This window comes from Gambusia affinis, linkage group LG18, assembly GCF_019740435.1.
Source record: "Gambusia affinis linkage group LG18, SWU_Gaff_1.0, whole genome shotgun sequence".
Lineage (NCBI taxonomy): Eukaryota > Metazoa > Chordata > Actinopteri > Cyprinodontiformes > Poeciliidae > Gambusia > Gambusia affinis.
In genome coordinates, this window is record NC_057885.1 from 23,903,805 (window position 1) to 23,930,491 (window position 26,687).

Here is a 26,687-nt window from a genome sequence, read left to right on the forward strand (position 1 = left end):
TTTCGAAGTGTATGTGATATAAAATGCATGGAGTTAAACTTACAGTTTTGTCGAACAATCTTATGAATCTATCAAAAAAGTGAAATTACTCCTGAAAGTTTTTGTGGACTGGAAGGCAACCATTCCAGGTTGAGTTCAAACAAAATCAGAAACAGGAAACTTACCACAACATGGATTCGCATCTCTAACTTGACGGTATGGGGGAAATTAGCTTTGCTGAACATACATGAAACCAGCAAACTAAAAAAACAACCTGTAAACTGATCATGTAAAATTTTGATTTAAAATTGATGTTTGTTCGTTTTAGTTTTAGAATTCCTAGTTGTAGTTGAATGCACCATATAACTACGTAGTAGTCGCCGATTGGCGCTGAACACACGGCGCCATTTTATAAATCCCCAAGCACCTCATTCCTGATGGTCAGTGTCGTAGGAGAGAGGGCAGAGAGAGGAGCCACAGCGGGACTGAACACCCACTGGTGGGTTAGTGTCTGTCGGTTAACAATCATAAATCCTCCCGGACCTCTCTTCCTCCACTGTCGGTATCCTTCCTTCCGGCTGTTTATGGTATTTTTCTCACTTTTCATTGTACATCTAAGGTGAACAACAGTTTCCACGGGCAGAAAAGCTTCGTGAGTAATGGTCAAGTGTTTAACAACATGGTAAAAAAAAGTAATGTTAAATTTAAAACGGAAAAATTATATAATTTATGTAAATGGCGAACTGTTATTGATTTAATTAATTGCTTATACACTCAGTGGTGTGAAGTTATGAAACAGGAAGGATAGCATCGAATTAGCTTCTGATCTGTAGCTTCCTTTGGAGTTACAGTAAAAGGAAGAACATTAATACATTTTTGGATAGTTAGTTCAAACCCCCCTGTAAAATGCAACTTTAGATGTATGAGTCATTCATTCTAGTAGGGGAAAAAATTAAAATCAGTTTCAGTGTTTTATATGGCAAGTAGACTCCTTACTAAGTTATAACGCCCTTATCGGGGTGCTTTAAGGTGCTAATAGGAGATTAATTCCCGCTCTTACTGCGAGCTTAAACCCTCCCTGTATGACTCAAAAGCTGATCATGTGAGCTGTTTGAGTCACACATCCCCTTCAGAGCTTTTGAGGATGTTTTTTTTCCATTAGTTTTTTTTCTCCACTAATACAGTTTTAAAAGACCACTTTAATTTTATTTGTACATTTGAAAGAATAAGTTTACCCTTTTTGTATAAATCCTGATGATTTTCAAATCTCTGCAAATTTAGATTTAATTAGGTTCATAAATTTTGACAAATTGTTTTATTTGCTGTATTTTTATTTATTTTTTATTTTTTGCAGCATTTTAAGATGGATAACATTGAAGGTGTTGTGCATGGGGAAAATGAAATGGAAATAGCCTTTGTTTAGTATTTTTAGCAGATTGAATTTCTTACATACTTTGTGTGTGTGTGTGTGTGTGTGTGTGTGTGTGTGTGTGTGTGTGTGTGTAAATATACTCTGTTTTGGCCAATTATTTATCTCCCCCAAACTTACAATGGTCGTAATATTTCATCATACCCAAGAGTTAGTTCTTCTATTTATTATAAATCACTGTCTGAATACTGGACATGTTTGATCAAATGTAGCTTTGTTCATATTTTCTATGTCTGGTTTGTTATTAAATGGAAGCCTATTTTAATAATATCAGGGACATGTATATCATAAGCCTGGCGAGTTTATAAAACTAGTTTAATAGATGATGCATTAAACTGTGTGCAACCCAATCAGGTAATTCCTGCTTCTGCAATATTCAAAGTCACACTAAAAGCAAATAATTTTAATAGTTACCTTCCAAAAGTATTGTTGTATAACCTTCAGCTCAGCAGGGAAACTTGACTTCCCATGTGATGCATGTCATTTTTTATACCCAGTATATCATTGGCCTGGTGGCCCGTCATGCTTTACAAGCCCCACCGCCAGGCTAAGCCGTTCTTGTTTATGTTTTTAGGAAAATAATAATAAATAAAAAAATTGCTATTTTAAATTTTTTTTAAGCCGGATTGCAAGCGTCTCTGTTGCTCTGAGCGTTTCACTGGCGAAGCAGATTTATTCCTAATAGATATGCTTATGGAAGATGCATTTAAAGCTGGACCAATCACACCACTGCACGTTGCCTCGCGCTGCAGCAGCTAGATGACCTGTATGAATATTTACATCAAACCCCTGAGAAATTATGTTTCTGTTTTGATCAAGGTAAGAGTTTAAACCCCACTGTGTTAGCTCTGGTTGTGCAGCTCTATGTGAACCGCAGGAATAACTTGTAGTAGCTTTCAGGACAAATATTACATTTATGTATCTGTGATCTGTGTTAAAATATTAGCACTTATGGGGCCCCTGAAGCCTGGGGGCCTTATGGAGTGGCTGACTTAATTTGGATGAGACAAAAGTGCAAATAATTAATATTAATTTTAATTGTGTTTTTTTATTTGTTTTAGCAACAGGACTTGTTGTGGGTTTAAATATTGTTCCACTGGTGATGTCGTTACATAACATGTAATTACCCAGTAATATTTTTACTTTTCCTGTCTACTTAACATCTTTTAATACAAAAACACGGTGGACCACAGGCGGACCGCCTCGGCGCTCTGACCACCGGGCTTAGCAAGTTTTCTGGGGGAAACCCTGCTTGCTTGTTTATGAAGTAAAAATACTGCTTTGCTTTTTCATGTCTGTTGCAAATTCTGTAGAAAAAGGGGAGTGTCTTCTCCTAATTCAGGTTGTTTTTAACAGTTCTGTCTTTGTCGTTGTCACAGCCGATCAAAATGGCTCCCAAAAAACGAAAGACTTCAGAAAACATGGCAGACATCAGAAGCTTCTTTGGGAAGGAAAATGTCAGTAAGATACTGGTTTAACGAAGCTGTTGTTTATTTATTCGGTGCTTAGTATTTATGACCTTGACTTTGGGAGTTGTACTTTTAAAAGTTTCTGCAGTCGTTATACATTTGCCTTCTTTTAACAGGATGTTCCTGGCAGTTCCTTCAAAACGCCAGGAAAAAAGGAACAAGGTGGAGGAAAGTCCCAGGTGAGCTGCAAGTTCATAAGGAATGAATATAATGTACCTCCTTCTAACTTTTTAGCACCTAACCATAACTTAATAAACTGAATTTGGCTGCATTGTATTATTAGAAAGTATGTAGACAAATTTCAATCTGTCTGTGATCTGCTTGATTTCTCTTGTCTTAGAAAGTGGTCTAGATATTTGTTGAGAATATAAAGAAACTGAATTGAGCTAAATTTATCTAGAATACACTCCACACTTTAGGTCTTTTATTTCCTCCCTCTGTTGTTCCAATGGGGCAATCGTGACCAAATCATAAATTATAAAATCCAGTGGTTTACCTGTATCTATGGAAACACAGTAGTTCAGTCCCAGTGTTCTTAATGGGTCGGTACCTCAAAGTGTCTGCTTTTAGGAACATCCTGTGCCATGTCCGCTTATTGTGTTCAGGACAAAAAGACCGTTAGGCATTGTTTGCTTATGGGAAACACCTTCTGCAAACAAACTGTGTATAAATGCAAGCACATATTTACAAAAATGAACTAATACTTTATTTCTAATTCTTTATGAAGATGTTTTAATACTGTTGTGTAATCTGACACTAATTTTTGAAAACATTGTAAATAAGTTTATATACATGTGGGGAGGAGAGAGGTACCCAATTGTTGTTGCCTTTAATACTTTGTTAAATTTGGTTTTTCCATAAGTACGACATTGTTTCCAGGTTGTGCTTCTCATCTGGTTGTTGATCATGTGATGCAGAAAAAAAACGTTTCTATTGCAGTTTTGTGAGAAAAAAAAAACAATTTTGATACAGCTGAAAAATCCATCTGACTCTAGTGCTAAAACTTTATTTTCAAAATGTCAAATTGCACAATTATATGGTGAATGCAAACACAACTATTCATCTGTTTTTTTGTTGTCTTTTTATTTGTCAGCGACTGAGATGGACATCTTAAAATTCCTAAATTCTGATCAATTGTGAAAAATGAAGCAGAAATAAATCAAGACAGATTTAGGAGATTGAAATAACTCCAATTCCTTTTGCTTTACTTTTTTTTCTAGACTCCTACACCAACACCCATGAGAGTGAAGAAAGAGAATGGAAGTGATTCTCTGGTTAGTTTCTATCCTTTGCAAAAACAGTCAAGTGTTGAACCTAATTTCTGTAATGAGTCAGAGTTGAATGTCCTCACTGTGATTTCTTGCAGGTTACACATTCCCATCATTTCAATGTAAAATTCACTCCAACAGAAAGTACAGAGTTCACCATCTACTGTGATCAACCGCGTACAGTCCTGGACGCAATTAGATCCAGTCTGGGCACAACTGAGAAGATGATGGAGTGTGCAGATGAGAGCATCATCATTCAGTTGGGTGAAGAGGACAAGGAATTTGTGGTTCCGACACATTTCCCTTGTTCTTGTATTGATGATGGGAAGACAGTGATTTTACATCACTATATATCAGAAAAGATTGAAAACATTCAGGAGCAGCATGACAAAACCATACATCCAAAAGACAATTATTCTGTCTTCTACATTGACACCGTTGGGGGTCTGAAAACCAAAACAAAGGAGCTTTTCAGAAACAAAATCATCAAAAAGTTCAAGTTTCTCTGCGTTTATGGGGAAAAGGGGATGACAGTGGAAGAGGCTCTGAAGCAAGATGGCCGATTCCTTGACAATCTTGGAGAATTCAAGTTGTCTGATAATAAGAAGCCCAAACGCCTCACTCTGCGCACACAGAAAGTTGATAGCCTCCACCATAAGAAGTTCAAGATACGCCTTCCGCTGAATAAATGGGAAAATGTTGAAAACCCAATGGCCTACATCCGAGATGTTGCTCGTATCAGTGGGAAAAGTGTTAAAAAAGCAATGGAAGAGCCAGTTAACAGTGGCTGCTCCACTGAAGAGATCTATGAACTTCTGCGTCAGCAGTTTCCAGATCTGAAGGAATGGATGGAGAACAGGTTCCCTGGTGATGCGTATGAGAAAGCTCTGCACCTCGGGAGTGAGAAGTTTGGAAAGATCCAACAGTCTTTCAGTGAAGTTCATAGACTTGAGAAGTTGCTCAAAATGGGCAAATCTGTCTGTAAAGTCGTTGTTTCTAATGTTTCACAGGGAACAGGCTTTGTGCTGTTTGACAGGTTAATCCTGACCAGTGCACACCTGTTTAAAGGGTGTTATCAAGGAAAGAAACTGCTGGATCACATAGAGGTCTATGCTCTGTTTAACTATGATGAACCTGAGCCAGAGTCAAATTACTTTTACTTCTCTGCTGAGAAAACATTTATAGACATTGACGTTGAGCTGGATTTTGCTGTACTTCAGTTGAATCCTGATGGCAAAAAACACAAATCCAAACCAGACAATGTAAAAGTACCACCAGGGCTGCTGAACAGATTTGGTCCACTTCCTGGAAGTGGAGAGGCCTGTCTTATTGGACACCCTGCAGGAAGTGTGAAGAAAATTGATCCTACATGCATCATTGAGCCAGAAAAGAGAAGAGAGGCTGTCATGGATAATTTGGCTAAATACAAAGACCAAAAGGTCATCCTAGAAAAAGTATCTGAACTCAAAAAGCAAGGCATTGACGATATAATGATGGGTGGAGAAAAAGCAGAAAAGGTGGCTGCTTACAACACTTTCATGTATCACGGAGCTTCTGGCTCTCCAGTGTTTGATGCTCATGGCCAAATTTTTGGGATTCACACTGGAGGATATGGTCATGGCGACCGCATTATTGAGTACGCCCATCTTCTGCTCGCTATATTTGAAAAGTTTGTGATTAATCTGAAGGAAAGTGGAAATGATCAGATGTTGAAGGAGGTTAAGGAGGCAGTGTCTGAGAACGACTACCTTCAAAAGATCCTCCAGGTTGAGCCAATGGATGTAGATCAGGCCAACTAGAAATGCTACAATTCAGGTTAAAACATTTTTGACCTACATCTTTAACTTTCTCAAGATTCAGAAATTTAATCAGACTAACGTATCGATATATATTTGCTAGACCTGCTAAATTCCTGCAGTCACAGACGATAGTGATTAGGCTGCCAGTCCATTTCAGAGACAAATAAAACAACCATTTACACATTAACATCTTGGATATGAAGATGTGACTCTTATCCAAACTTACATTATTAGAAAGAAAGCTGAAAATGTGTGGACAGACCATCCAACTCCACTTATAAAGGTTCAGTCAAGATTTGAGTCCAGGACCTGGACGAAGTTATTGGGCATATTTTCTTACCTCCTGGTCCACTAACAGATTTTTCACAAGAAACAATAAATCAGTTAAAGATTATATGCTCCTCCATCAATAAATCAATTGCCTACAGCCTTCTGTCCCTACATCGTCTCTGAGGTGTCTATCTACGCCGTTCATTGGACTGGTCACCATAACACCATGGTCTCTGTCCAGATTAGAGACGCTTGTCCTCGTGTTTCTTGCCTTGATGCACAACAGGTTGTTGGGTCTCTCTAAACAGGGGCAAGTAAAATTGGTTTAATTGCCCCTGAAGAAAAAGAAAATTACCTCACTAAACAGCGGACATGATTTCATGTTCTTCTGCAAACTTTGTGTTTGTCATGCTGCTGCTGCCCAATAATGTCTCAATTTCAGTATCAATAAAGTACATTGTCTTCTGTTTTCTTTTGACTGTTGAAAGTTATACCAAAGATTACATCTGCATCTGTTGTTTTGCTGACCAAAATTGAATGGTTATTTTTTTTTCATGGTAATTTGATCAACATATTGCTAGTTGACTGAATTGGGGTTGTTGGGGTTCAGGTTGCTGGTGCCATTCTCCATCAGTCATTGGGTGAGAAGGTGTTAGTGGTTTTCTCTGTGCATTATTCTGTGGTTTTATTGTTTTTCTTTGTTTAATCATGTCATGTAAACATTGTCTACATTCATTCCTTAGTTGCAATCATTGCATTGAACACAACCAGCTGAAGTTGCTCACTAATCTGCATGTTTCAGACACACCTGATGGAAGTGTTTCAAATCTCATAGAAATTATGTTTTCAGGGGTATAAAACACTTCATTTATTCCCAACTAGGTTGTATTTTTCTTCAGCGATTGAATGAAATGTTATCAGTTTTCATAAATCTTCACTACGGTTACAGAGCTCATGAGTTTCTGATTGTATTCCTAAGATGATATCACTCTACATTATGGACTGGTTTGTTTTTACATATTCAGATCATTTTAAACCCTTGTAACCCATTGATTTTTATTTTCATTGTTCATTAGGTTTTGATTTCCATTTTACTGTTCTGTCATTTAAAGGGAAAGCATTTTATCTTTTTCAACAAATAAATATGAAACCGGTCAGATTACTGACGGCTTCTAATCAAATGTCTCGTACATTTTTTGGTATAAATATTAAAAATCCAAGTTTGGATTGAAATACTTTGCTTTCACAAAAAAAGAGTAGCATAAATTATTCACTTTAATTTTAAGTAAAAGCTGCTGTAAATCCTGCAGCAGCAAAAATAATAAAAATAAAAAGTAATAAAAATCACACCAATACAATTTTTTTTTTATTTCAACATGAATCTAAACAAAACATAGAACAGAAACTAACTCAGTTTTCTTATTTTTTTAAAAGTCTGTAAAGTCTACAAAGTGCATACTGCATTAAAGGAGGAAAATATTGTGCTTAGAATTAATCATCCATTGATGCAGACTGTCAGTTGTCTGTAAACTCATAGTAGGCTTTGCATTACTATTGTCTTACTGTTGGTTCCATAAAATAACAAAGAAATGCAGAGTTTTTGTTTTAAAATGTAATAATTACTTTTTGCACCACAATAAAAAATAGTTAAAGTTTTAGAGAATAATGTGAGCTGCAGGTTCATGATGTGATTTTTACCGTGGATTAAAGGAAGGATTTTCCCATTTAAGCAATATATTTTCCTTAAACTTATTGTAAAGCAGTGCATAAATGTTCCACAAGAGGGAATGGTTGTTTTCTGTAATGGAACTCCCGCAATTCTGACATGTTTGTCCTGCTGGTGATGCCGTAGTGCAGGGGATATTTGTGCGGGAACTGCTGCCTTCCTTACAGCGTGTTTCCTGCCTGTAAGGTTAGCAGCAGCTCTGCTAGCCCGGTGTTGTAAATTGTTCCAGTAATTATTGTCATAAATGAAAGGGACAGAAAGGTGTGTAATATAGGTATCATTCACTTCCTGGATGGTACAGAGCTCATCGAGGGAAGTTGAGGTAAGACACATTTCTTAACATTCATAGAAAAGTTTTGATGAATTCTCTTGTTTGTGACTATCAGAATAGAGCATGCTGTAGAATAAATGTCTTTAGAAGAGATGGCCTAAAAACGTATTTAAATATCTTAAAAATTAATTGTCTTCAGTTGTAAAATAAGTATGAAAAAGCTACTTAAAATTTTTGCTTCGACGCATTTTGGTTTTCTTTTCAACTTTTTGTGCCTGACATTAATCTGTCAGCTAATTCCTGGATTTTTTACTTGGGGAACCAGAACATTTCGCACAAAATTGAAAAACTAGCAACAACACATAAAAACTACAGTTTTGAGTAGGTTACTATTTGGTATAAAAATATTTTTTATCTATTACTTGAGGGTGCATGAGAACATAGGCCCTTTTTATTTCTATTTTTAAATCAGAATTAAAGAATTGAGATATGTACTTTCTTTTAATCTCTTCCCGCCTTTGAGAAGATTGGCAGGAACTGCACATTTACAGTGACTCACCGCAACTGTTTGACCAGAGGAAGTGGGTGTGTGCTGGATAAACTCAGCCAGGTGGGAACATAGAAATGTACCTTTGTCATGCAAAGTGTTTTATTCTATGCACAAATTGTTGACATTGGGATTGTATGAATGTTTAATGATTGGAGAGCTAAAGGAAAATTTCTGCTTTGATGGACAATAAAATCTTGTCCTGTGTTTTAGTTTTTTGTAGATTATTTGTGGTAGTAGACTTGTGGAAGTTTCAAACAACCAACCATCTCCACTAACCTTCACATAAACAAGCAGAGTGTTGAGAGTAAATACATAATAATACATAATATTTGTTCACTGGTATTTTTGTTAACAGCATATATTTTGTGGGTAAATATCTTTAATCTGATGATTAGCTCTATGGCTGCCTAAACAGGCTCTGCCAGGTAAAATACAGACACTGTATTGTTTTTTCAGTTTTCTGCAGTATATACATATTTTCACTTTTCAGATTCATCCTCAGATGTACTATCTCATTTAGTTCTGGACTGCTGCTTCTAGTTTTCCAGGATAAATTTTATTTTACATCAAAGGTAGAAAATTATTTTAAATGTTTTATCATCATCCAGTTTATTACACCTTCTAAACATTGATTTTAATGTACATGTGCATACCTTGCACAGGCAGAGTCTCCAGAATTGGTTGGTTTACTGCAAGCAACAGGTGAGTCATTTTCTCTTATATTAGTTATTGAAGCAGCTTATATAAAACACCCTCAACATGATAACTTCATCTCTGTGATGGCAGGAAAATGAAGAAAACTTCAAAAGAAAACCATATAGAGGGAACACCTACTATCAAGACTGAATCTGTAAGATCCAAGTTGATGACAACCTTCTTTAATCACTGATTAATGATCATTATCTTTCACTTATAGCCTGTGTAAAAATGTTAGATAACTTCATAGAGAGGTAACACTTTATTTGACAGGGTTTGCATATGACTGACATAACATGTTCATAAACATGATCATAAACATGATCATAAACATGACGTAACGCCTGTTATGAACATGAAGGAGTCTTTATGAATATTTATGACTTGTCATGAAGTGTCATTCAGTAAATTATCACACTTTTAATGCAAAGTTGCATTAAAACTTGTACTAAAGACCATAAAATTTGTCCACTTTACATTAAAAGTGTTAAGAAACGTTAATTCACAAACAAAAGTTTGATAAACGTAACCCAAAAAAAAAGAAAAGAAAAGTGCAACCAAAGATTTCTGACGTGCAAATAGAAGTTTGTTTTGCAAATAACTTTTTTACTTCATGAGACAAAAATTGTTTTACATTTTTTTTTTGTTAAAAAAAAATCATTACAGTACCAAAAGATTTGATTAGAGATTAGTTGTTTTTTGTTTTTTTTGATTGAATAATTGTGAAACAAATTGAACTCCATTAATTTACATTAAATACATTTTTTAATGTGACAGAATAATGCGACTTACTTTGTTTCTTTTGCTGCAGATGAATTCAAAAAAAGTGAAGACAGAAGACATGGAAGAAATTGCAACTTCAGAGGTTTGAGCTTTTTGTAATTTCCTACATAATGTTTGCATTATTTCACTGCATTAATCTACTATTATCATTCATTTTTCATACTCTATTTTATCTACAGCAGGATAACCATCTACATAGCTTCACAGTCAAATTTGGTTCAGATTCCCAGAAATACACTATTGACTGTACAAAACCACGCACTGTGCTTCAGGCGATACAATCACTGTACAGCAAAGAACTACAAAGCGAAATGGATAAATCACAAAAAAGATTTAATGACAACATTGAAAAAAGAAAAGTAAAAGCCAATGAGAAAATAGTATCTGAAGAAAACATCATCATTGAGGTGGGAGAAGGGAATGATTTCTCTATTGTTGCAACACATTTTCCTTGTTGTCTTGTTGAGGAAAACCAGTGTCTGACAATAAAAATAATGGATACAGCCGTAGAGAAAAAACAAAAAGAGCTCAGAGTTTTACCAAAGGAAAACTACTCTGTCTTTTTCATAGATAAAGAGTTGGGGGAAAAAAGCAAAACTAAAGGAGATATGGTATTTATATATAAAAAAAACATTCCTCCAAATTGTAAGTATTTCTGTGTTTACGGGAGAAAAAGTTGTGAAGGCAAAACCGAAACAGTGGAAGAAGCTTTAAGACGGGACGGTCGCTTTGTTGATGATCTCACAGACTTTTATTTGTCTGATAACGAGACCAGAGACCTTAGAAAACATACAGGAGTAGTTGACGAGCTGGATGGGAAAAAATTCAAGATGTGTAATCTTCCTCCCAAAGAAAAACTGAAAAAGCAAGACCCAACACAACAGACCAACCATGAGGAGCAGGAGGCAAAAGTATCTGCACCAACTAGTGGACAGATGAAGAGTGAAACGACATCAGTACTAAAGCTTGCAGCAGAGAAACGTGTCAGCATAAAGACAGCAATGGAAGAATTAGGTTCTGAAAATATCAACCATGAAGAGATCAATGACCTTCTGCGAAAGCAGTTCCCAAAACTGAAAGAATGGATGGAGATGAGATTTCCTGGTCGTTCCTTTGAGGAAACCCTGAAACTGAAAAAGGAGAACTTTGGAAAGATCCAGAATTCCTTTAGTGAAGTTCACACTGTGAGAGAGCTGCTGGAGCTCAGCAAGTCCATTTGTCTTTTGATGATAGAGGAGAAGAATAATTCAGGTTTAACTGAATCAAAGAAAACTGTTAAGGGCACAGGTTTTGTTCTGTTTGACAACTTTGTTCTAACCAATGCCCACTTGTTTAAACCCTGGGAGAAAATAAATAACTGGAGGAACTATTTGAATATTACTGCAGAGTTCAACTTTGAAAAGAAAGATAAACCAGGGATAAAATATCAGGCTGAACTAGTTTGTAGAACTCATGATTTAGATTTTGCTCTGTTAGAGCTCATCCAAATCCCTGATCTACAAGAGCTAAAGGAAAAACCCCCAGGTCTCCTGAAGATATTTGGTCCAATGCCAGGTGGTGATAGTGGGGCTTGTATTATTGGTCATCCAGCAGGAGGAGTGAAGAAAATGGACATTACATGTATCATCAGTAAAGAGGACAGGGAGCAGAAGGTCAAGGAGACTTTAGAGTACTTTAAATCTTTTATTGTCTGCTCAACTAATTATCAGATCAAAACAAGTCTCTACTCAGATATCCGTGTGACCTACAACACCTTCATGTATCTTGGCTCCTCTGGCTCCCCAGTGTTTGATGCTTCTGGACGGGTGTTTGGTTTGCACTCTGGTGGATTTTTCTTTAACAAGGTTATTCCTGGTCACAGTGTTATGGAGTATTGCTACCCGCTGCTTGATGTATTCAGAAAGCTTCTGGAAGAACTCCATAAAGCTGGTAGAGAGGATTTGTTGAAGAGAATTCAGGAGGAAGCAGAGGGGAATATGTACCTTACTGGGATCCTTGAATCTGTTGGACTGAAACAAACTAAAGATCAGACTCTGTGTGGAGAATCAGAGAACAGATGAAACAGGAGAACAATTTATTCCTGAGGAGGAAATGGAGACAAGTTCAAATTAGATGTCAAGAGAAATTAAACATCACAAGACATAACATATTGGTTACAGTTATAAACAAACATTTAGCAGCACATTTCTGAATTTCCTTTACAAATATTGGTTCTGCTTTTGTTATTTTATAAAACGGGGGTAAAACTCATTTTGCTTTGGGTTCAGAAAGTATTGATAAAACCTGTTCAACTGTTAAAATATCAATACATTCTTAAAATTAAATATCACTGAACATCTTTTCAGTCCCTCCAGGATTTTATGATTTTTTGCAATAAAAATCAAAGTGTTTGTGGCACTAATTTGGAAATATTTGCAACATTTAGGCTTATTTTTTACAGTAAATGTGATTTTTTTTTTTATTTGGATCATGGACTATAATCTGACATCAGTTAAGGTTGAAGCACCAGTTTAGTACAAGTCAGAAAGTTTTTGACAATATTTGATAAAAATCTGCAATAAAGTCTCCGGGCCTTGAGTTTGACACGTGTTCTGAAATAATAGTTTTATTAAATTTAATCTGAATGTTGGATGTTTTCTGGAACTGAATTATTATTATTAATCAAGTAGAAATGTGTTGTAACAAATATTTTCTTTGCTCTGACTATTCTGATCCATTTAAATAAATGTTTTGGTTCTGTTTTATAATAATCCAGAGATCTCTCCAGGATCCAGATTAATATGTGATGTATAAAGTTTAACAACAGGAAGCAATCAGATCAAACTTTTCTTAAATGTTAAGGTATGATTAACTGACTGAGTGCTTTCTATTATAATGATTATTAAATTGTATTGTATGTCATTTGACTACATTATTGTAATAATGTTTTTTATTGAATTACTTTGAATGTGCCTTCAGCTGTTTTGAGTTAATAATCAGGTTTCAAACTCTGTACTTTAAATGAACATGTCTTGGTTTCTGTAATGTTTTATTACTGATGTTTCTGTCATGTTACTGCAAAAGCAAAATAAATAATATAATGACTTCCACTTTTTGAAATAAATACTAGATTATTTTATTTGCACAGCAACAATTCATTCTTCCAGGTTTTCTGAAGATTTTCCAGAGGTTTCCTTTGGACTTTCAGTAACCAGAACATCTTTAGAGGAACAGTCGTTAGTTAAAACTGTGAATCTTTCACACAGAAATAATCCCATAAACTCCAGATTTAATCCAGTGTTGTCTCAGAACAGAACAGATTATTTCTGATGTTTCTTTACTGCTGAGTCTAATTATAACCCTTCATTCTGCCCTCTGGTGGAGGATCTGAGTACTACAGCTGGTCTGTGCTGCTTTCAAAGAAGTAAAGTTTTATATAAATCATTTTAACTGTTTTCGGAGCTGCTGCAGTTCAAGTGGAAGTGAAAATATTTCACAGTTGTAGAAATATAATTGTGACAGGGTAGATATTCACATAGATTTTGTACAGCGACACGTTGATTGTTTTTTAATATATTTTCAGAAAAATAACTGCAAAATATCTAGAACTTGATTTTAGCTTCAATTACTAAATTTTGTTGTATTTTAATTTATCTTGTCCCTGCTTCAGAATGGAGAAAATCACAACAAGATGCTGTTGACAACAGTAATAAGTAATAAAATATAAAATAGTGAATTTAAACTGTATTATTTAGATCATTTCTATTGTTTTTATCTCCAAATGTGGCACTGGAAAAGTTTGAAAATGATCTCAGAAATGCTTGAAAAGACTTGATGTCCATATTGTCTGAAGTTCGGCTTTAGGTAACAGATTTGCTCCTTTTATTGGTAAATTGTCACTGCTTAGTTATTAATTCAGAAATTTTTTAACAAACAGAACCAAGATAAACACGCTAACTAGAAGGAACCGGTGCTAAAAGCTTCACGTGTGTTCAGGTGTTGCAATACAAGCAAACAGAAGGTAACATGTGCAGCAGGTCACTTTCCTCTCAGTGACACCAGAAAAACAGTCCAACATATAAGATAGATGCTCTTATTTCTCTTATGAAAAATTAGGCTTTTTTTTCTTTCATATGATCTAAATTTCATATAAAGTGTCCAGATAAATGTAATAATTCCCTCCAATCAATCTTGACATTTTTCAAATCCTGCAGAACAACAGAAAATATCAGAACCTTTAAGAAACAGTTGAGATTTTTCATTCCAACACTTTAAGTAATATCTTCGACTCAACAGCGCCATCAAGTGGACAAGGCTGCACACTGCAAAACAAAAGTTCCACTGCAGGTGAGCAGGAAAACTGTTGGAATTAGAAGATAATAGTTTTTGCGTAAAGTTTTGTGATTATTTCTTTATTTAAAAAAACAAAACATAATTTATTATTACAACGGAGAGAAGAAAGTAGAAGGCCACAAAATAAGTGAAGTACATTAAAAATTAAGGTTCTGGGGTTATGAAATTTATACCTGTTACAAAAGTTAACAGGTATGAACAGGTTAATATCTGAGAAGGAGGCTGTCTTGGTGCTGCTGCAGATGACATATTGTGTCAATTATCCTGATAAATGACTAACGATGTGTTGAACTAACAGGTACGTTTTAAAAATGAAATATAAAATTAATTAAAATCGTATTTTCGCGTTTTGTTGGAAGTAATAATAATAACAATAACAATAATAAACATTTTAAGCGCTGCCAGAAAAAAACATCATTAAGATCCAAAGACTTAAAGGTGCGTTTTATGAACTAAGTGATGTTTTTTTTTTATGAATTAATATAAATTTTATCTGTTTTAAGGTGAATTACTTGAAGAAACACCCCACCATTATTAATGTCTGAGTTTATGACTCCGTTTATTTTACCACAAGTTTAATCACGTCTCTGCAAAACTTCAATGTCTGTAATTCGCTGTGATGAAGTTCAAGGCCGTCATGAAACGTGACAATATGAAGATTTACAATCACAACATTAACATATGACGTGGCTGCTAAATCAACAGAGACAGCTGGTGACATTTTAAGAAGAAAAGTGAAATACAGGAATACAGAGCTCTGGTGTTTAACCCTAATTTTTCTGTGGTTGAAGAGCGAAACCGTTAATTCCCAGCTGCGCCTGAATGTAGCACATTTCGCGCCATTTTCTCGACAAAGAGAGAGAGAGGGGGGAGAGAGAGAGAGAGAGGAAGTGAGAGCGGAGCAGAGTTACCCGCGTTTTGCTGCACAACTAAAAGCGTTTAAAACTATTTTATCCTCCGTTTATCTCTCTTAAAGACCGTCGCTGATCTTTTCTCTTCATCTTCGATTTTTAAGTTTGTCTCGTTTTTACTTCATTTCTTCACTTTTTAGTGAATGATTCAACTCTGCAGAAAAGTCCCAGTAAGTGCAAGATGTTTATAACAGAATAATAAGTTATGTCTGTATAATTTCTGATTACATGTAAGATAAACTCATAATTTGCTTGCTTGTTTGGCGAAAACACTGAAAATGTTTTAAAGTTTGCTGCTTTTAACAGGAAGAGCTTAGAAGTTCTTTAGTATTTCTGAATATTGTAACATTTGTTACATATTTGCAACTGATTTAAGTCCTTTAACACTCGCCTGTGTGAAATTTTAATAAACGTGAATTAAAGTCAAGTTTAATGTCAAGATTACGGAAAGTCCTGGTGGGGTTGTTATGTTTGCCTTACATCAGCAGCAAATTTGTCCCAAAAACAACAAAGTTCAAGTTCTGTACATCAAGTTCATCCATTCATCCATCTTCTTCCATTCATGCGGGTCGAGTTGCTGGGGAAGCAGCATAACCATTATACTTCCTGTTGCAATTAGAAATGGCGTCCCGAGGTTCGTTTGTGTGGACAGATAGGGAGGTTGAGCTACTTTTAAATAGCCTGTTAAAATGTGAAGTTAAAACACAGACAATGTCAACTGGGAATCAACATTGTCTCTGTAAGCATGTAACAGATTCCTGGTCCTGATAGTTTATACAATGTTTTTCTATTATTTTATGCTGCATTGTAAAAATACATAAGCAAGCAAATCTTACCCTGAAGCTCTTCTGATTTGGTTAATGCTGCCTGCTGTTCAGAACAGGCTTAGATGTGATAAAACACTTTAACCTGGATGTTGATCTTTACTCTTCTAGTTGCAAAGCACATCAACTTCTTAGCTACAGGATTTAAAACCACAAGAGCTGTTTGCCCCCAACATCATGGTGAGTCCGTGTCCTCTAAAAACTTTTATTGAAGTTACTGATGTTGCAGTTTTTGTTCTCTGATTTTACTTTTGTGTTGCCAGATGAAGACTTCAGCCAAAAGAAAGCGAACAAAAAACAAAACGGACAACAAGACCGATTGTGACAAAGAAAATGTTAGTAAGACTTTGGTTGTTCAGTCATCGTTGTTTAGCATTTATAAAATAAATGTCTGCATCTTGTATAGGATTAATGCACGTTGGTTATTATTTTTTTATATTTTGTTCTGTTCATCAGGTCAGTCCAGATGAAGCCTCCAGTCCACCTAAGAAGAAACGGAGCCCATTTCCAGGCGTCCAGGTGAGCTGCAGGTTCAGAAGATACTGAAGGTCTTTCTGCCTCCGTTTAGATCAGCAACTGTCACCTCAGTGACCTCAGTGACCTCAGTGACCTCAGTGACCTCAGTGTCATTTATGCAACAAAATCAGAGGAACCATTTGGGAGCCGAAAGACTTCAAGTTTTTAGTTAGTCAAGAACCGGCTCTCCCATCACTGCTGTAAACATGTCACTGTTTTGAAGACAAAGTAATATGGTCAGTTTGTTAAAAATCATCATTTATAATTACTTCTCTAATCTAACTTTAATGCCACACTAAAAATGCACTTTGACTAGAAAATAGTTTTTGATTAAACTCAGAGGTTAAAGTTTGTCAATTTAATGAGACAAGTTGTCTAAACATTGTTTTGCAAACATACAGATACATTAAATTATTACTTACCTTAATGACATGCAAGAGGCAAATCAAAGCTCACTCATAGTGCAACACAGGATACATAAACGTGCCGCTAAGCACCCTGGGAAATATGACAGGACAGTTACTGCCGAGCACTTGGTGCTTTCAGGTGTCACTAAACTCTCCAATAACAGAAAAAAGTTATTTGATTTGTTGCTTGTCACTTTTCTGAAAGGAAAACGGCAGAATAGTCTAAAAAATCTAAATGTAGCGACAACGTTGCCAGGTTTCAAACAGGGCTCCTCCATCTGGGTGGTAATGTGTGACACATTTCTTTAGTCACTTAAATCCACCCTAAACAATGGCATGCTTAAAATATTACAGCAAGTATTTTACATTTTAGACTCAAATTAGTGATTATTTATTGTAACAAGATTCCTACGTCCTTAAAATGTAATAATATAAAACTTGGATACAAGTTTCTACTACTGTTGTTTTCTAAGTTTTTACTTAAATTCCCTTGTTACTGAATTCTTGGATGAAGGATAAGATTAATAGTTACCACCACTGTAACACAAACTCACACATTTAAGTTCAAAATATTAAACTTGGATGATTTTTTTCACTTAAAAAATTGAAGTTCATAGACCCAACAGACTGAGGCTCAAATGTTTTAACCTGCAATGTGTTTCAGAGTCAGACAAAGATTCCTCTGGGAACCAACAACACCAATAGCAGCAGGTGTCTGGTGAGTAAAAAGGGAAGCAAAGGAAGATTTAATATGTAGCCTGGAAATCAATCTAACTGTGATTTTCAGCTGGACAATCCTCGACCACGTCCAGTGAACCCCGGTGTTAACAAGATGGAGAGGATGATAGAAGAGGGTTTGAAACGAGACCTGAATGAACAACTATCTGAAAAAAGACCAGAGTCTGCCTCTCCATCCAGAAATAGGGTTGACATGCATTTTCCAAAAACATATAAAGCACGTTCTCCAACAAATAAACAAGAAAAGAACAATGTAGAGAATGAGAGGGGAAGAGTGAAGGCAGATGAGCCACCAGGCTGCCAGTCCGAAGCCATGGATATCTCTGAACTTCCAGCTGATTGTAAACTGGAAGCACCAAACCTGAGTGACGAAGAGTTTCTACGTCTGCTGAAAGAAATAGAGGTATCTGTTTGCAAAATTGTTGTGCTTGGTGTTTCCCAGGGAACAGCAGTTTCCCAAGGAACAGGCTTTGTGTGGTGTGGCAGACTCATCTTGACAAGTGCACATCTGTTCAGAGGTTGTCTGGATGGAAGAAAGTTGGTGGATAACATAAAAGTTTCTGTTGATTTTGAACTAGAAACTGTGAACCCGTTGTACACTGTGGAGGAAATATTTCTTGACATTGATGAAGAGCTGGATTACGCCGTATTTGAGCTCATACCTGAGGACCCAACAGCAGAGAAGGTAAAGTTTCCACCAGGACTCCTTAAGAGACTCGGTCCAGTGCTGAAGAGCGGTGGAGTCAGTCTTATTGGGTTCCCTGCAGGGAGAGAGAAGACCATCAGACGCACAACTATTGTCGAGGCAGAAAACAGGGAGCAAGTTGTGAAAAATCTTTTAGATAAATACTATAAATACATTTTCACCCAGACGTCAATCAAACAAATAATCACGAATCAAGGCATTGGTAGCATAATGAAAAACGGGAAAAGAGAAGAACAGGTCATAACCTACCATTGTCCCATGTATGATGGAACATCTGGTTCTCCAGTTATTGATGGACGTGGCCAAGTTATTGCGCTGCACACTGGAGGGTATGACTACGGGTTTACAGAGTTTAAAAACCATGTCATCGAGTTTGCCATCTCTTTGCCCACAATATTTAAAAAGTTTGTGAGCAATCTAAGGAAAAGAGGAGAAAAGGAGCAGCTGGAAAGAATTAGGGAGGAAGTATCGGATAATGATTACGTTACAAGGTTGATGTTCAGTCCTGAGTAGGAGTAGAAAGGTCTAGTTGTATGAGATCTCATATCAAACATCACAATATTTCTTATTGAGGCGACTCCTATCTCATGATCTCATGAGGTGCCTTTATGATCTAAAGGTCTAAAAATCTGCCACTGTCCTCTTTAGAGGGCCAGTTCATACCAATCATGTCTGAAATAGGGGCGTGCTGTGGTGGCGTAGGGGACATTGCGACCCACATTTAGAGGCCTTCAGTCCTCAATGCGGCCGTCACGGATTCGATTCCTGGACCCGGCAACATTTGCCGTATGTCTTCCCCCCTTTCCTGTCAGCCTGCTGTCATATAAGGGACACTAGAGCCACAAAAGACCCCCTGGTGGGGAAAAAAAAAGTCTGAAATATTCACCAGTGACTTTTCATCCATCCCTCAAAAAATCAATATTGACCAAAATCAGAATCACCGAGTTAGGCTTTTTTTTTTTTTCTTTAAAGAGTTGTGGTTGATAATCAGCCAGAAAACTGCAATCAGTGTGTCCCCAATAATGATGCTTTTTTTACAGAGGAAAAAATCTACAGATATTATGTAAAACATTCAATCTGATAAAAGCTTTTAAAGTATTTGGTAATTATCTACAGCCTGCCTGTCAGTGAGTCTTAATAACAACGAGAAACATCCAACAATCATTCATTCTCCAGTAGAAACATTTGGTTTGGTTTCCAACAGGATCATCAGTAAAGAGAGGAACATATCAGGTCAATAAAATTATGACTCATCAGTTTTCTGTACTTTGAATTGGTTTTCTATTATTTTTAATCTTCACTTGATGCAGAGCTGCTCACTGCTCCAAACAGGGAGGCAGTTTTATGTTCAGGACTAGAATAACTTATTCATGAAATTAAAATGGCTTCTTTCCATTTTTGTTTATACTTTCAGTTTGTTTTATTTATTTGTTTTATTTATTTTTTTATTTTATTGTTTTATTTTACACCATTTTATTCAGCGTTTCTTCAGTTTCTACAATTGTTAAACTTTGATTGTTTTATTTTTGAACATTTCAAACATTCACTGGTTTCATGTCAGTTTCTGTGTTGAGTTCCTATAAAATGATTTTCTCTGTTCCTACTGATATTCTGTCATTATTTGGTTTCTGTGATAAAAACACTTTAAGATCCAATCTGCTGCAGAGGATCAAATTATTCATATTTTCACGTTTCAAATATTTAGAAGTTAATTTCTGTTTTATTTCTTCAACTTAAACTTGTCAGATTCAGGTAAATTAGTGTTTTGACCACAGATAAATCTTGACTTTGGGGATTAATATCTCTAGTCCTAAACCACAAGTCAATGCACAAGCAAGAGAAATCAGAGAAACTAAACTAAAAATCAAATATGTCATGAATGGATTTGTTTTACAATTTACATAAAATGAGTACAGACCAACATGCAACAATCCATCTCAGTTTTTATTAGGTACATTGTCGACTGTCTCTCTGACAGTGAAGTTCTTCTCTTTCTCTTTAGTTTTTTATCTGTCAGTTCTGCTCTTTGTCTCCTCTCAGCGCGTTGCGGAGGCTCCTCCAGAACTCCGGCCTCCTCTCCTCGTCTTCAGGCCACTCCAGGTAGGTGGTGGAGCTCATGAGTTTGCGCAGTTTGCAGAAACGTTTGGGGACGTCGTCCTTGGACAGCGGCTCCAGCAGAATCAAGATGGCAGCGTCTCCGCCGGTCTCAAACAGCCAGAAGTGGGAGAAGTCCAGTTCATAGCGGCACCAGTCGGACTGGACGAAGTTCTCAGAGAGGATGAAGATCGTACGACGACTGCGTTCGATGGCGCTCATGATGTTGTCCATGATCCAGTGCCCAGGAAGGAAGTCTCGCTTGTGGAGACAGAGAGTCAACGGGGATGTTGGATTCTCCGAGTCGCTGTAACCAGATAAGAATCCAGGTCATTTTATGTCTGTTATTATAAATACAATTTGAACAATATGCCCAGAGACCAGGGAAGCATCTAAAACCTGTAAATATATGGTTGGAGATCCCTTGTTAGGCATTTTGAACTTCTTGGCGAGATCCAAGGAGCTCACCAAGGAAAATGTAGAACAGTATTTGTTGCAGCTTATGAGTCTAACTGGGGATTTTAAGAAGTTTCAACAGAATGCAAACAATATTCCTTTATGGAGAACAGTGTAAAAGTGTAGGATGGTCAAAACTACTGCCAACATGCTCCATTCTGAAAGAAGGTTAACCTCAAAACAGACTGCAGGATAATTTACATGAACCCATTCAGTTGAGAGAGGATACAAAAGTCAAAGCAACGTGGAAACAGTCAAGAAAGCACCATTACAAAGAAAGACCTGTTAAGGTTACCTTGGCTCCTCCATCTCCGGTACCAGAAAGTTTTCCACCCAGCTGGCATCTTGTTCACTGTAGGAAACAAATGCATCAAAGGACAGCAGTGGATCTGATTCCTCCGTGTTTCTGTTTCGCCGTCGTCGTTGGGAACGTCTCTTGGCCTTGAGCCATGCCCAGGTCATCTTCAGGAACCAGAATGCGTGGCATCGCCAAAGCAGGCCAGCAACCAGTAACCCCAGAAACAGTGTGACCCCACAGCTAACAGACACGAACAAAACTGGCTGGCACTGGATGATGGAGAGGCTAACATGACTCACTGCCTCCCCCTGCAGGTAGAGAGGGGAGTCACAGACATAGGTCTGATATTTATCTGTTATTTTCACATGTCCACTTCCTGTTAGTTGTGAGCGGAGGAATGTGACGAATCCACAGGAGCAAACAAACTTGTTGTGTCCCGCCTCGAGGTTCTGAAGTCGTCTGTATGACTGAAGGTCTGAAAGGCTGAACGAGTTCAAGGTGTTTGACTGTAATGTACAAAACCAAAACGATCAGCATGGAGAACACAGAGACACAACGTGATGGATTGGTTCTTACCTGTATCATGAGTGTTTGCAGATTGGGGTATTGGCCCCCTGCTGGTAACCTCAGGAACTTGTTTCCAGAAAGATGGAGCTCTCTCAGAATTGGAAATGTCAACACAAATTCTTTGAGATCATTATAGCTTAAATCCAACACCTTTAAAGAACCAAGGAGGAGATAAATATAAAGCATCTTTTCAGTGGGAAGGTTTTCTGGTCTTTGACCCAGATCCTGTACCTCCAGGGATTTTGGAAGACAGGGAGTGACGATGGTTAGCTTCGCCCGGGAGATGTTGAGGTACCTCATGGTGGACGGCCAGGAGCAGCTGGGGGGCATGGAGCTGTAGCCGGTTCTGCTAACGTCCAGCTGGGTGAGCTTGGTGAGCTTGGTCACCAGACGACTCAACATGGACAAAGACTGCACAAACGTAGACAAACGTTCACCGGTTGGCACTCTGGGCAGTTTTACACAAATGTTACCTCAGGTTTAACGCCGACACCTTCAGAAGGTTTCCGCTTATGTTTAAAACTCGGAGCTCCTGGAGAGTTTCGTCGCCGTCACACAGCATGTAAGACAGAGTCAGGTCTGTCAGCAGGTTATCGGACACATCCAAGTATAATGTGTTCACCATCATCTGGGTTAGATAACAGGATAACAGGAACATCTGAAATAAAATGAGAACAGAGCTGTGAGGAAACTTTTCTTATTTATTAAGATGTATCTTAATGTGATTTGGGATAAAACCACATGAAAATACAGAACTTTACTCACAATGATAAAAAATTATGAATTTAAAATAAAATGCTGTTTGGTTAACATGAATGACAAGAAGATGAAAAATGATTTGCCTACTGATCAAACTATGGTTTAAGAATAAAAAGCATTATAGCCTGATTCACATTACCACCATGCAGGCAGATGTTTTGGATGTGAAGTGTGATTTTTACCTTTGAGTTAATAATGGAGAGTTTCTTCTGGTGTTGCAACAGATACTGTATTTCTGAAACCTTGGCAAACGTCAAAATGTCTAAAATTGTGACGTCGCTGGCAGAGAACTCGTCCATGCTGCTCAGATCTGTCCGGTTAGCCGTCACCCACCTAACGCAAAGTCAGGAAAGGCTTTAGCCACATTAAATACTAAAAACTCAAGTTCAGTCAAGGTCAAAATTATTCATCTATTATTAGTCTCATCAGATGTTTTGCCTGATTGGATTAGTATTAATGTTTTGAGGTAACCCAGTAAGAGTGACTTGAATCTCAGTTTAGTGAGAAGATTTTGGGATCTTAACTGTCAGGTTAACTGTTGTCTCTATTTTACCATTAGTTATGTGTTTGTGGATGATTGTTTGCCCTTTATGTCTGTGTTGCCGTGATAGACTCTTGCTCAGCGACGGCTGAAGATGGACTCCATGAACTGTGTACACTCAATGGATGGATGGATAAAGTTTGACTAAAAGAGTGATGAACAGCTGACAGGTGGGCTTCCTACCTGCCCTGGCCTGTCAGAGTTAAACCCTCAAGGGAGAGGGATCTGAGCGGGACTCCGTCCAGCAGTCCCAGCAGGAAGGCACATGCTTCATCAGACAGTGATGCATTACGGAGAGACAGATATCTGGAGAGAAGAACCAAAGGAAAATTAATGTTTGATAAACGTTTTGCTCCATTTAAGTCATCCTACCTGCAAAAAGGGAGTTTATTTTCAGACCTGATCATGTTGATTGCATCTTTAAGAGGTTGAACAGACACATAATGAGGCAGATGGAGGTCTGACAGAGTGAGCCGAGTGTCGGGGTAGGACACGTCATTGAGCACAGCTGCTGCCAACGCAGGGTTTGTTAAAAACGGGCCGTGAAGACTTAGGGTGACATGACCCAGAGGCCAAATGTCCCCAAAAGTACCAGAGTCATACCTGCAGGGAGACAGAGACAAAGGAAGAGGAAAGACAGTGGATCCATCTACCAGGGTTTGGACTTTGGTTTTATTTATTTCCATGAATAAACTGCTTGGCATCTATTTATTAATTTATTGTTTTTTAGCTAAGATTTCTGGACAGGACATGTAAAAAAAAAAAAGGGAAGCAAAAAAGCAATAAAATCCAGAGAAAAACAAAGATCACCAGAACCTTTTGAGAACTGTTCATGAAGAGCGCTTTAAAAGACTCTGACAACGTCTCGGTGCTAGAAAGGGAAACCTAGAGAAACGAGGTCTGGTTACCTGTCCAGGTTGTTGGCGCTAACAGTTAGCTCTTCCAGGTGGGTGACTCCTGATAGGTCTTCTCTCTTCAGCTCCTTCAGATCTGGACCTCCAAACATCAGCCTTCTCAGACTGGAAAGTCCAAGGAACAATGAAGGCGACCCAAGAAAGCTGTAGGAGACCAAGAAGGACATGAACTGTGAAGAGTGTGGCTGGTCTTTGTTCAGGCTGCACACTGGACTAGAGACTGGCATGGAGGCTCACCTTCTAACAGAACACCAAACCAAACGTTTATCCTGAGCTACAATGGAATGGTTTCAATTTAAACATATTCATGTGGTCAAATGGCCCATTCAAAGTAAAGACCTTCATCCTTCTGAGAACCCTGGTAAGGCTTTGGGTTCTTCACAAAATGTAAAGGATAAACGGCTGTGCATCAAAGCGTGAGCTGCCCTCCTCACCTGTACGGATTGTGGATCAGGTTGAGATGCTCCAGCAGCTCCAGCTTGTTGAACCACTTGGAGTTGAGAAACTTCAGCTGGTTGTCAGACAGATCCAGTTCCTCCAGGCTCCACAGAGAGTCGAACGCTGACGGATGGATCTCAGCTAACCGGTTACCTGCAGGACAGAAACGTCTGCATTCAGAAACGCTCTACTGCTTATTTCAGTTTGAGTCCCTTGACTGTTACCATGGAGATCCAGAAGCCTCAGCCACGAGTGTCCCATCAGGTCATCTTGGGTCACCATGGTGATGTTGTTGAGGGAGAGATCAAGGCTCAGAGCTTGGTCCGTTACCATAGGAACATGGGTGAACCCACTGAAGGAGCAGTTACAGGAGTGATGGAGGTCACAGCGGCTGCAGGTCGGCCTCCCGTCGTCTCTGTTCGCCGTCTGATCCTGGATCAGCGAGAGGAAGAAGAACAGCGCCAGAATCCCCAGATGCTTCATCCCCTGCAGAGAAAGTCGAGAGTTGAAGTTGGTGAACTTCTGTTTTATTTTTCTGCAGAGACAGAAAAATGAGTCAGATTTTATTTCATCCTGCAGCTTCTATTACATGACTGAGGCACAGAAGTGAAAGTCTGGCAGGAGATGTCAGGAAATCATTTCATGAGGAAATCAAGTCTCTTTGGCTCCACAGTTGATTGTTAACAGCATCCCATAAACACGTAGCTGCTAAAGAGGGAAGTTCTCTTGAGGTAATTATGGTTTTTATATGTGACTTAGGAACAATCACTGAGGTTAAATGTGATGTTTAGGGAGGAAAAAGTCTTGAACATAACAGGAGAGTCTGACCGTCCATTACAGAGAAGTTTCAACGTGTCTGGGATTTTATTAACAGTGAGAAATCAGATGTTGCACTTTATGGTTAAAGTGCATTTGTCTAAAGTAAAATTTGTGCAGAAGATTCCAGGAGGGAAAACAAATGAAGTGGTGCAAATGGTCAGCTGGTCAGCTTCAGTAACACCAAAAGCTTTTAAATAGTTTTTAACCCAAATGAAACAGAACAAAGTAAAGAGGAAAACAGAAACGTTGTGTTTGATCCGATGACAGGATGTCCAGCTCCTGGTCCAGATAAGGACGTCTAGAGATGCTGGTTCTGAGCAAACAGTTCTGGGCTGCAGGTCGAATCCAGGCAGCACAACTGGGAATCAAATCTTCAAATGAAAACTAAACCTACAAGCATCCTTCAGCTTGTCTAAAGGGTGTGAATGTTGAGTTCATAATGTGTTTGTGTATAAAAATATGACTAAAAAGGAAATAAAAATTACTTTTTTAAACACAACATGTGCAGTTGAGTTTCAATACTTTGAACAAACTCCATATTGTGTTTCTAACTTTATTTCTGTGTATTTCATTTTCTCAACTGAACATTAATAACTGATCTCTGGAGGAAAAGCAACCAGGTGTGAGATCAACAACTTTTATTATTTATCTACTGCAAAATCTCTATTTCAATGAGAGTAAAAGAATACAGATTTTTTTTAAAAAGCATAAAAAATTTAATTTTGAAGGATAAAAGTATTTTAAACAGTAAAACATGCTTTCATCAGTACTCAGTGGATGTTTCTTACCTTAGTATCTGGTGAGATGAGATGAAATGGACGACAGAAAGTCGGAGAATAAAAAGTTTTTTTCTCCATCTCAAAGAGGAACTACACGTCAAATGCAAGACAGGAAGTAAGCAAGCAGAGCAGTTTCATAATATGGCTTTTGGACGTGTGAACACAATCAAAAACATGGATTACTTCACAAATCGAATGGAGAAATGTTTCATAGAACAGTGTGTCAAGAAATCTGGTGCGTGTGAGATCTGTCCAGGCCAAAGCAGAACAAACATTATAAAATGCCTAGGAGACTGCCACAGCCTTGTGTGTTGATTAATAAGGATTTTTTAAGGTGTAATCTCTGTG

General features: G+C 37.6%; 3 protein-coding genes and 1 pseudogene across 5 annotated transcripts; 3 read left to right on the plus strand and 1 right to left on the minus strand.

Annotated features, from left to right (window-relative positions):
• Positions 1 to 412: 412 nt before the first annotated feature.
• LOC122820954 (serine protease FAM111A-like) lies at positions 413 to 7,384 on the plus strand. Its single transcript, XM_044098703.1, has 6 exons — positions 413 to 478; positions 599 to 631; positions 2,788 to 2,865; positions 2,994 to 3,056; positions 4,098 to 4,151; positions 4,244 to 7,384. Exons 3-6 carry the CDS (start codon positions 2,797 to 2,799, stop codon positions 5,942 to 5,944), a joined length of 1,887 nt encoding a protein of 628 aa, XP_043954638.1. The 5' UTR covers positions 413 to 478; positions 599 to 631; positions 2,788 to 2,796; the 3' UTR covers positions 5,945 to 7,384.
• Positions 7,385 to 8,013: 629 nt separating this feature from the next.
• Positions 8,014 to 13,329, plus strand: LOC122820942 (annotated as a pseudogene).
• A 2,146-nt stretch (positions 13,330 to 15,475) lies between these two features.
• On the plus strand, positions 15,476 to 20,391 carry LOC122821003. The gene is made up of 6 exons (XM_044098789.1): positions 15,476 to 15,653; positions 16,419 to 16,487; positions 16,571 to 16,642; positions 16,764 to 16,826; positions 17,895 to 17,948; positions 18,018 to 20,391. The coding sequence occupies exons 2-6, from the start codon at positions 16,485 to 16,487 to the stop codon at positions 19,185 to 19,187; spliced, it is 1,362 nt and encodes a 453-aa protein (XP_043954724.1). The 5' UTR covers positions 15,476 to 15,653; positions 16,419 to 16,484; the 3' UTR covers positions 19,188 to 20,391.
• A 211-nt stretch (positions 20,392 to 20,602) lies between these two features.
• LOC122820936 (toll-like receptor 2 type-2) lies at positions 20,603 to 26,417 on the minus strand. Of its 3 annotated transcripts, XM_044098670.1 has the most exons (12): positions 26,349 to 26,417; positions 24,966 to 25,227; positions 24,738 to 24,894; positions 24,298 to 24,447; positions 23,789 to 23,992; positions 23,573 to 23,695; positions 23,031 to 23,181; positions 22,583 to 22,747; positions 22,321 to 22,500; positions 22,099 to 22,239; positions 21,520 to 22,028; positions 20,603 to 21,075 (listed from the first exon to the last, which is right to left on the minus strand). In XM_044098670.1, exons 1-12 carry the CDS (start codon positions 26,415 to 26,417, stop codon positions 20,688 to 20,690), a joined length of 2,499 nt encoding a protein of 832 aa, XP_043954605.1. In that variant the 3' UTR covers positions 20,603 to 20,687. The 3 variants fall into 3 exon arrangements, with proteins under 3 accessions (XP_043954605.1, XP_043954603.1, XP_043954604.1); XM_044098668.1 differs by having other exon boundaries at positions 22,099 to 22,500; XM_044098669.1 differs by lacking the exon at positions 26,349 to 26,417 and having other exon boundaries at positions 22,099 to 22,500; positions 24,966 to 25,539.
• Between the last annotated feature and the right edge of the window lie 270 nt (positions 26,418 to 26,687).

Bases quoted from the DNA above. Each gene is read 5' to 3' on its own strand.
- LOC122820954 (XM_044098703.1), top strand. From the start codon at position 2,797: ATGGCTCCCAAAAAACGAAAGACTTCAGAAAACATGGCAGACATCAGA. The intron at 3,057-4,097 runs GTGAGCTGCAAG...TTTTTTTTCTAG, and splicing joins AAGGTGGAGGAAAGTCCCAG to ACTCCTACACCAACACCCAT. The intron at 4,152-4,243 runs GTTAGTTTCTAT...GATTTCTTGCAG, and splicing joins AGAATGGAAGTGATTCTCTG to GTTACACATTCCCATCATTT.
- LOC122821003 (XM_044098789.1), top strand. The intron at 16,643-16,763 runs GTTAGTAAGACT...TCTGTTCATCAG, and splicing joins CCGATTGTGACAAAGAAAAT to GTCAGTCCAGATGAAGCCTC. The intron at 16,827-17,894 runs GTGAGCTGCAGG...AATGTGTTTCAG, and splicing joins GCCCATTTCCAGGCGTCCAG to AGTCAGACAAAGATTCCTCT.
- LOC122820936 (XM_044098668.1), bottom strand. From the start codon at position 26,417: ATGGAGAAAAAAACTTTTTATTCTCCGACTTTCTGTCGTCCATTTCAT. The intron at 24,448-24,737 runs GTGAGGAGGGCA...GGTCTCCTACAG, and splicing joins CTGATCCACAATCCGTACAG to CTTTCTTGGGTCGCCTTCAT. The intron at 22,501-22,582 runs GTGTCGGCGTTA...ACGTTTGTGCAG, and splicing joins TAAGCGGAAACCTTCTGAAG to TCTTTGTCCATGTTGAGTCG.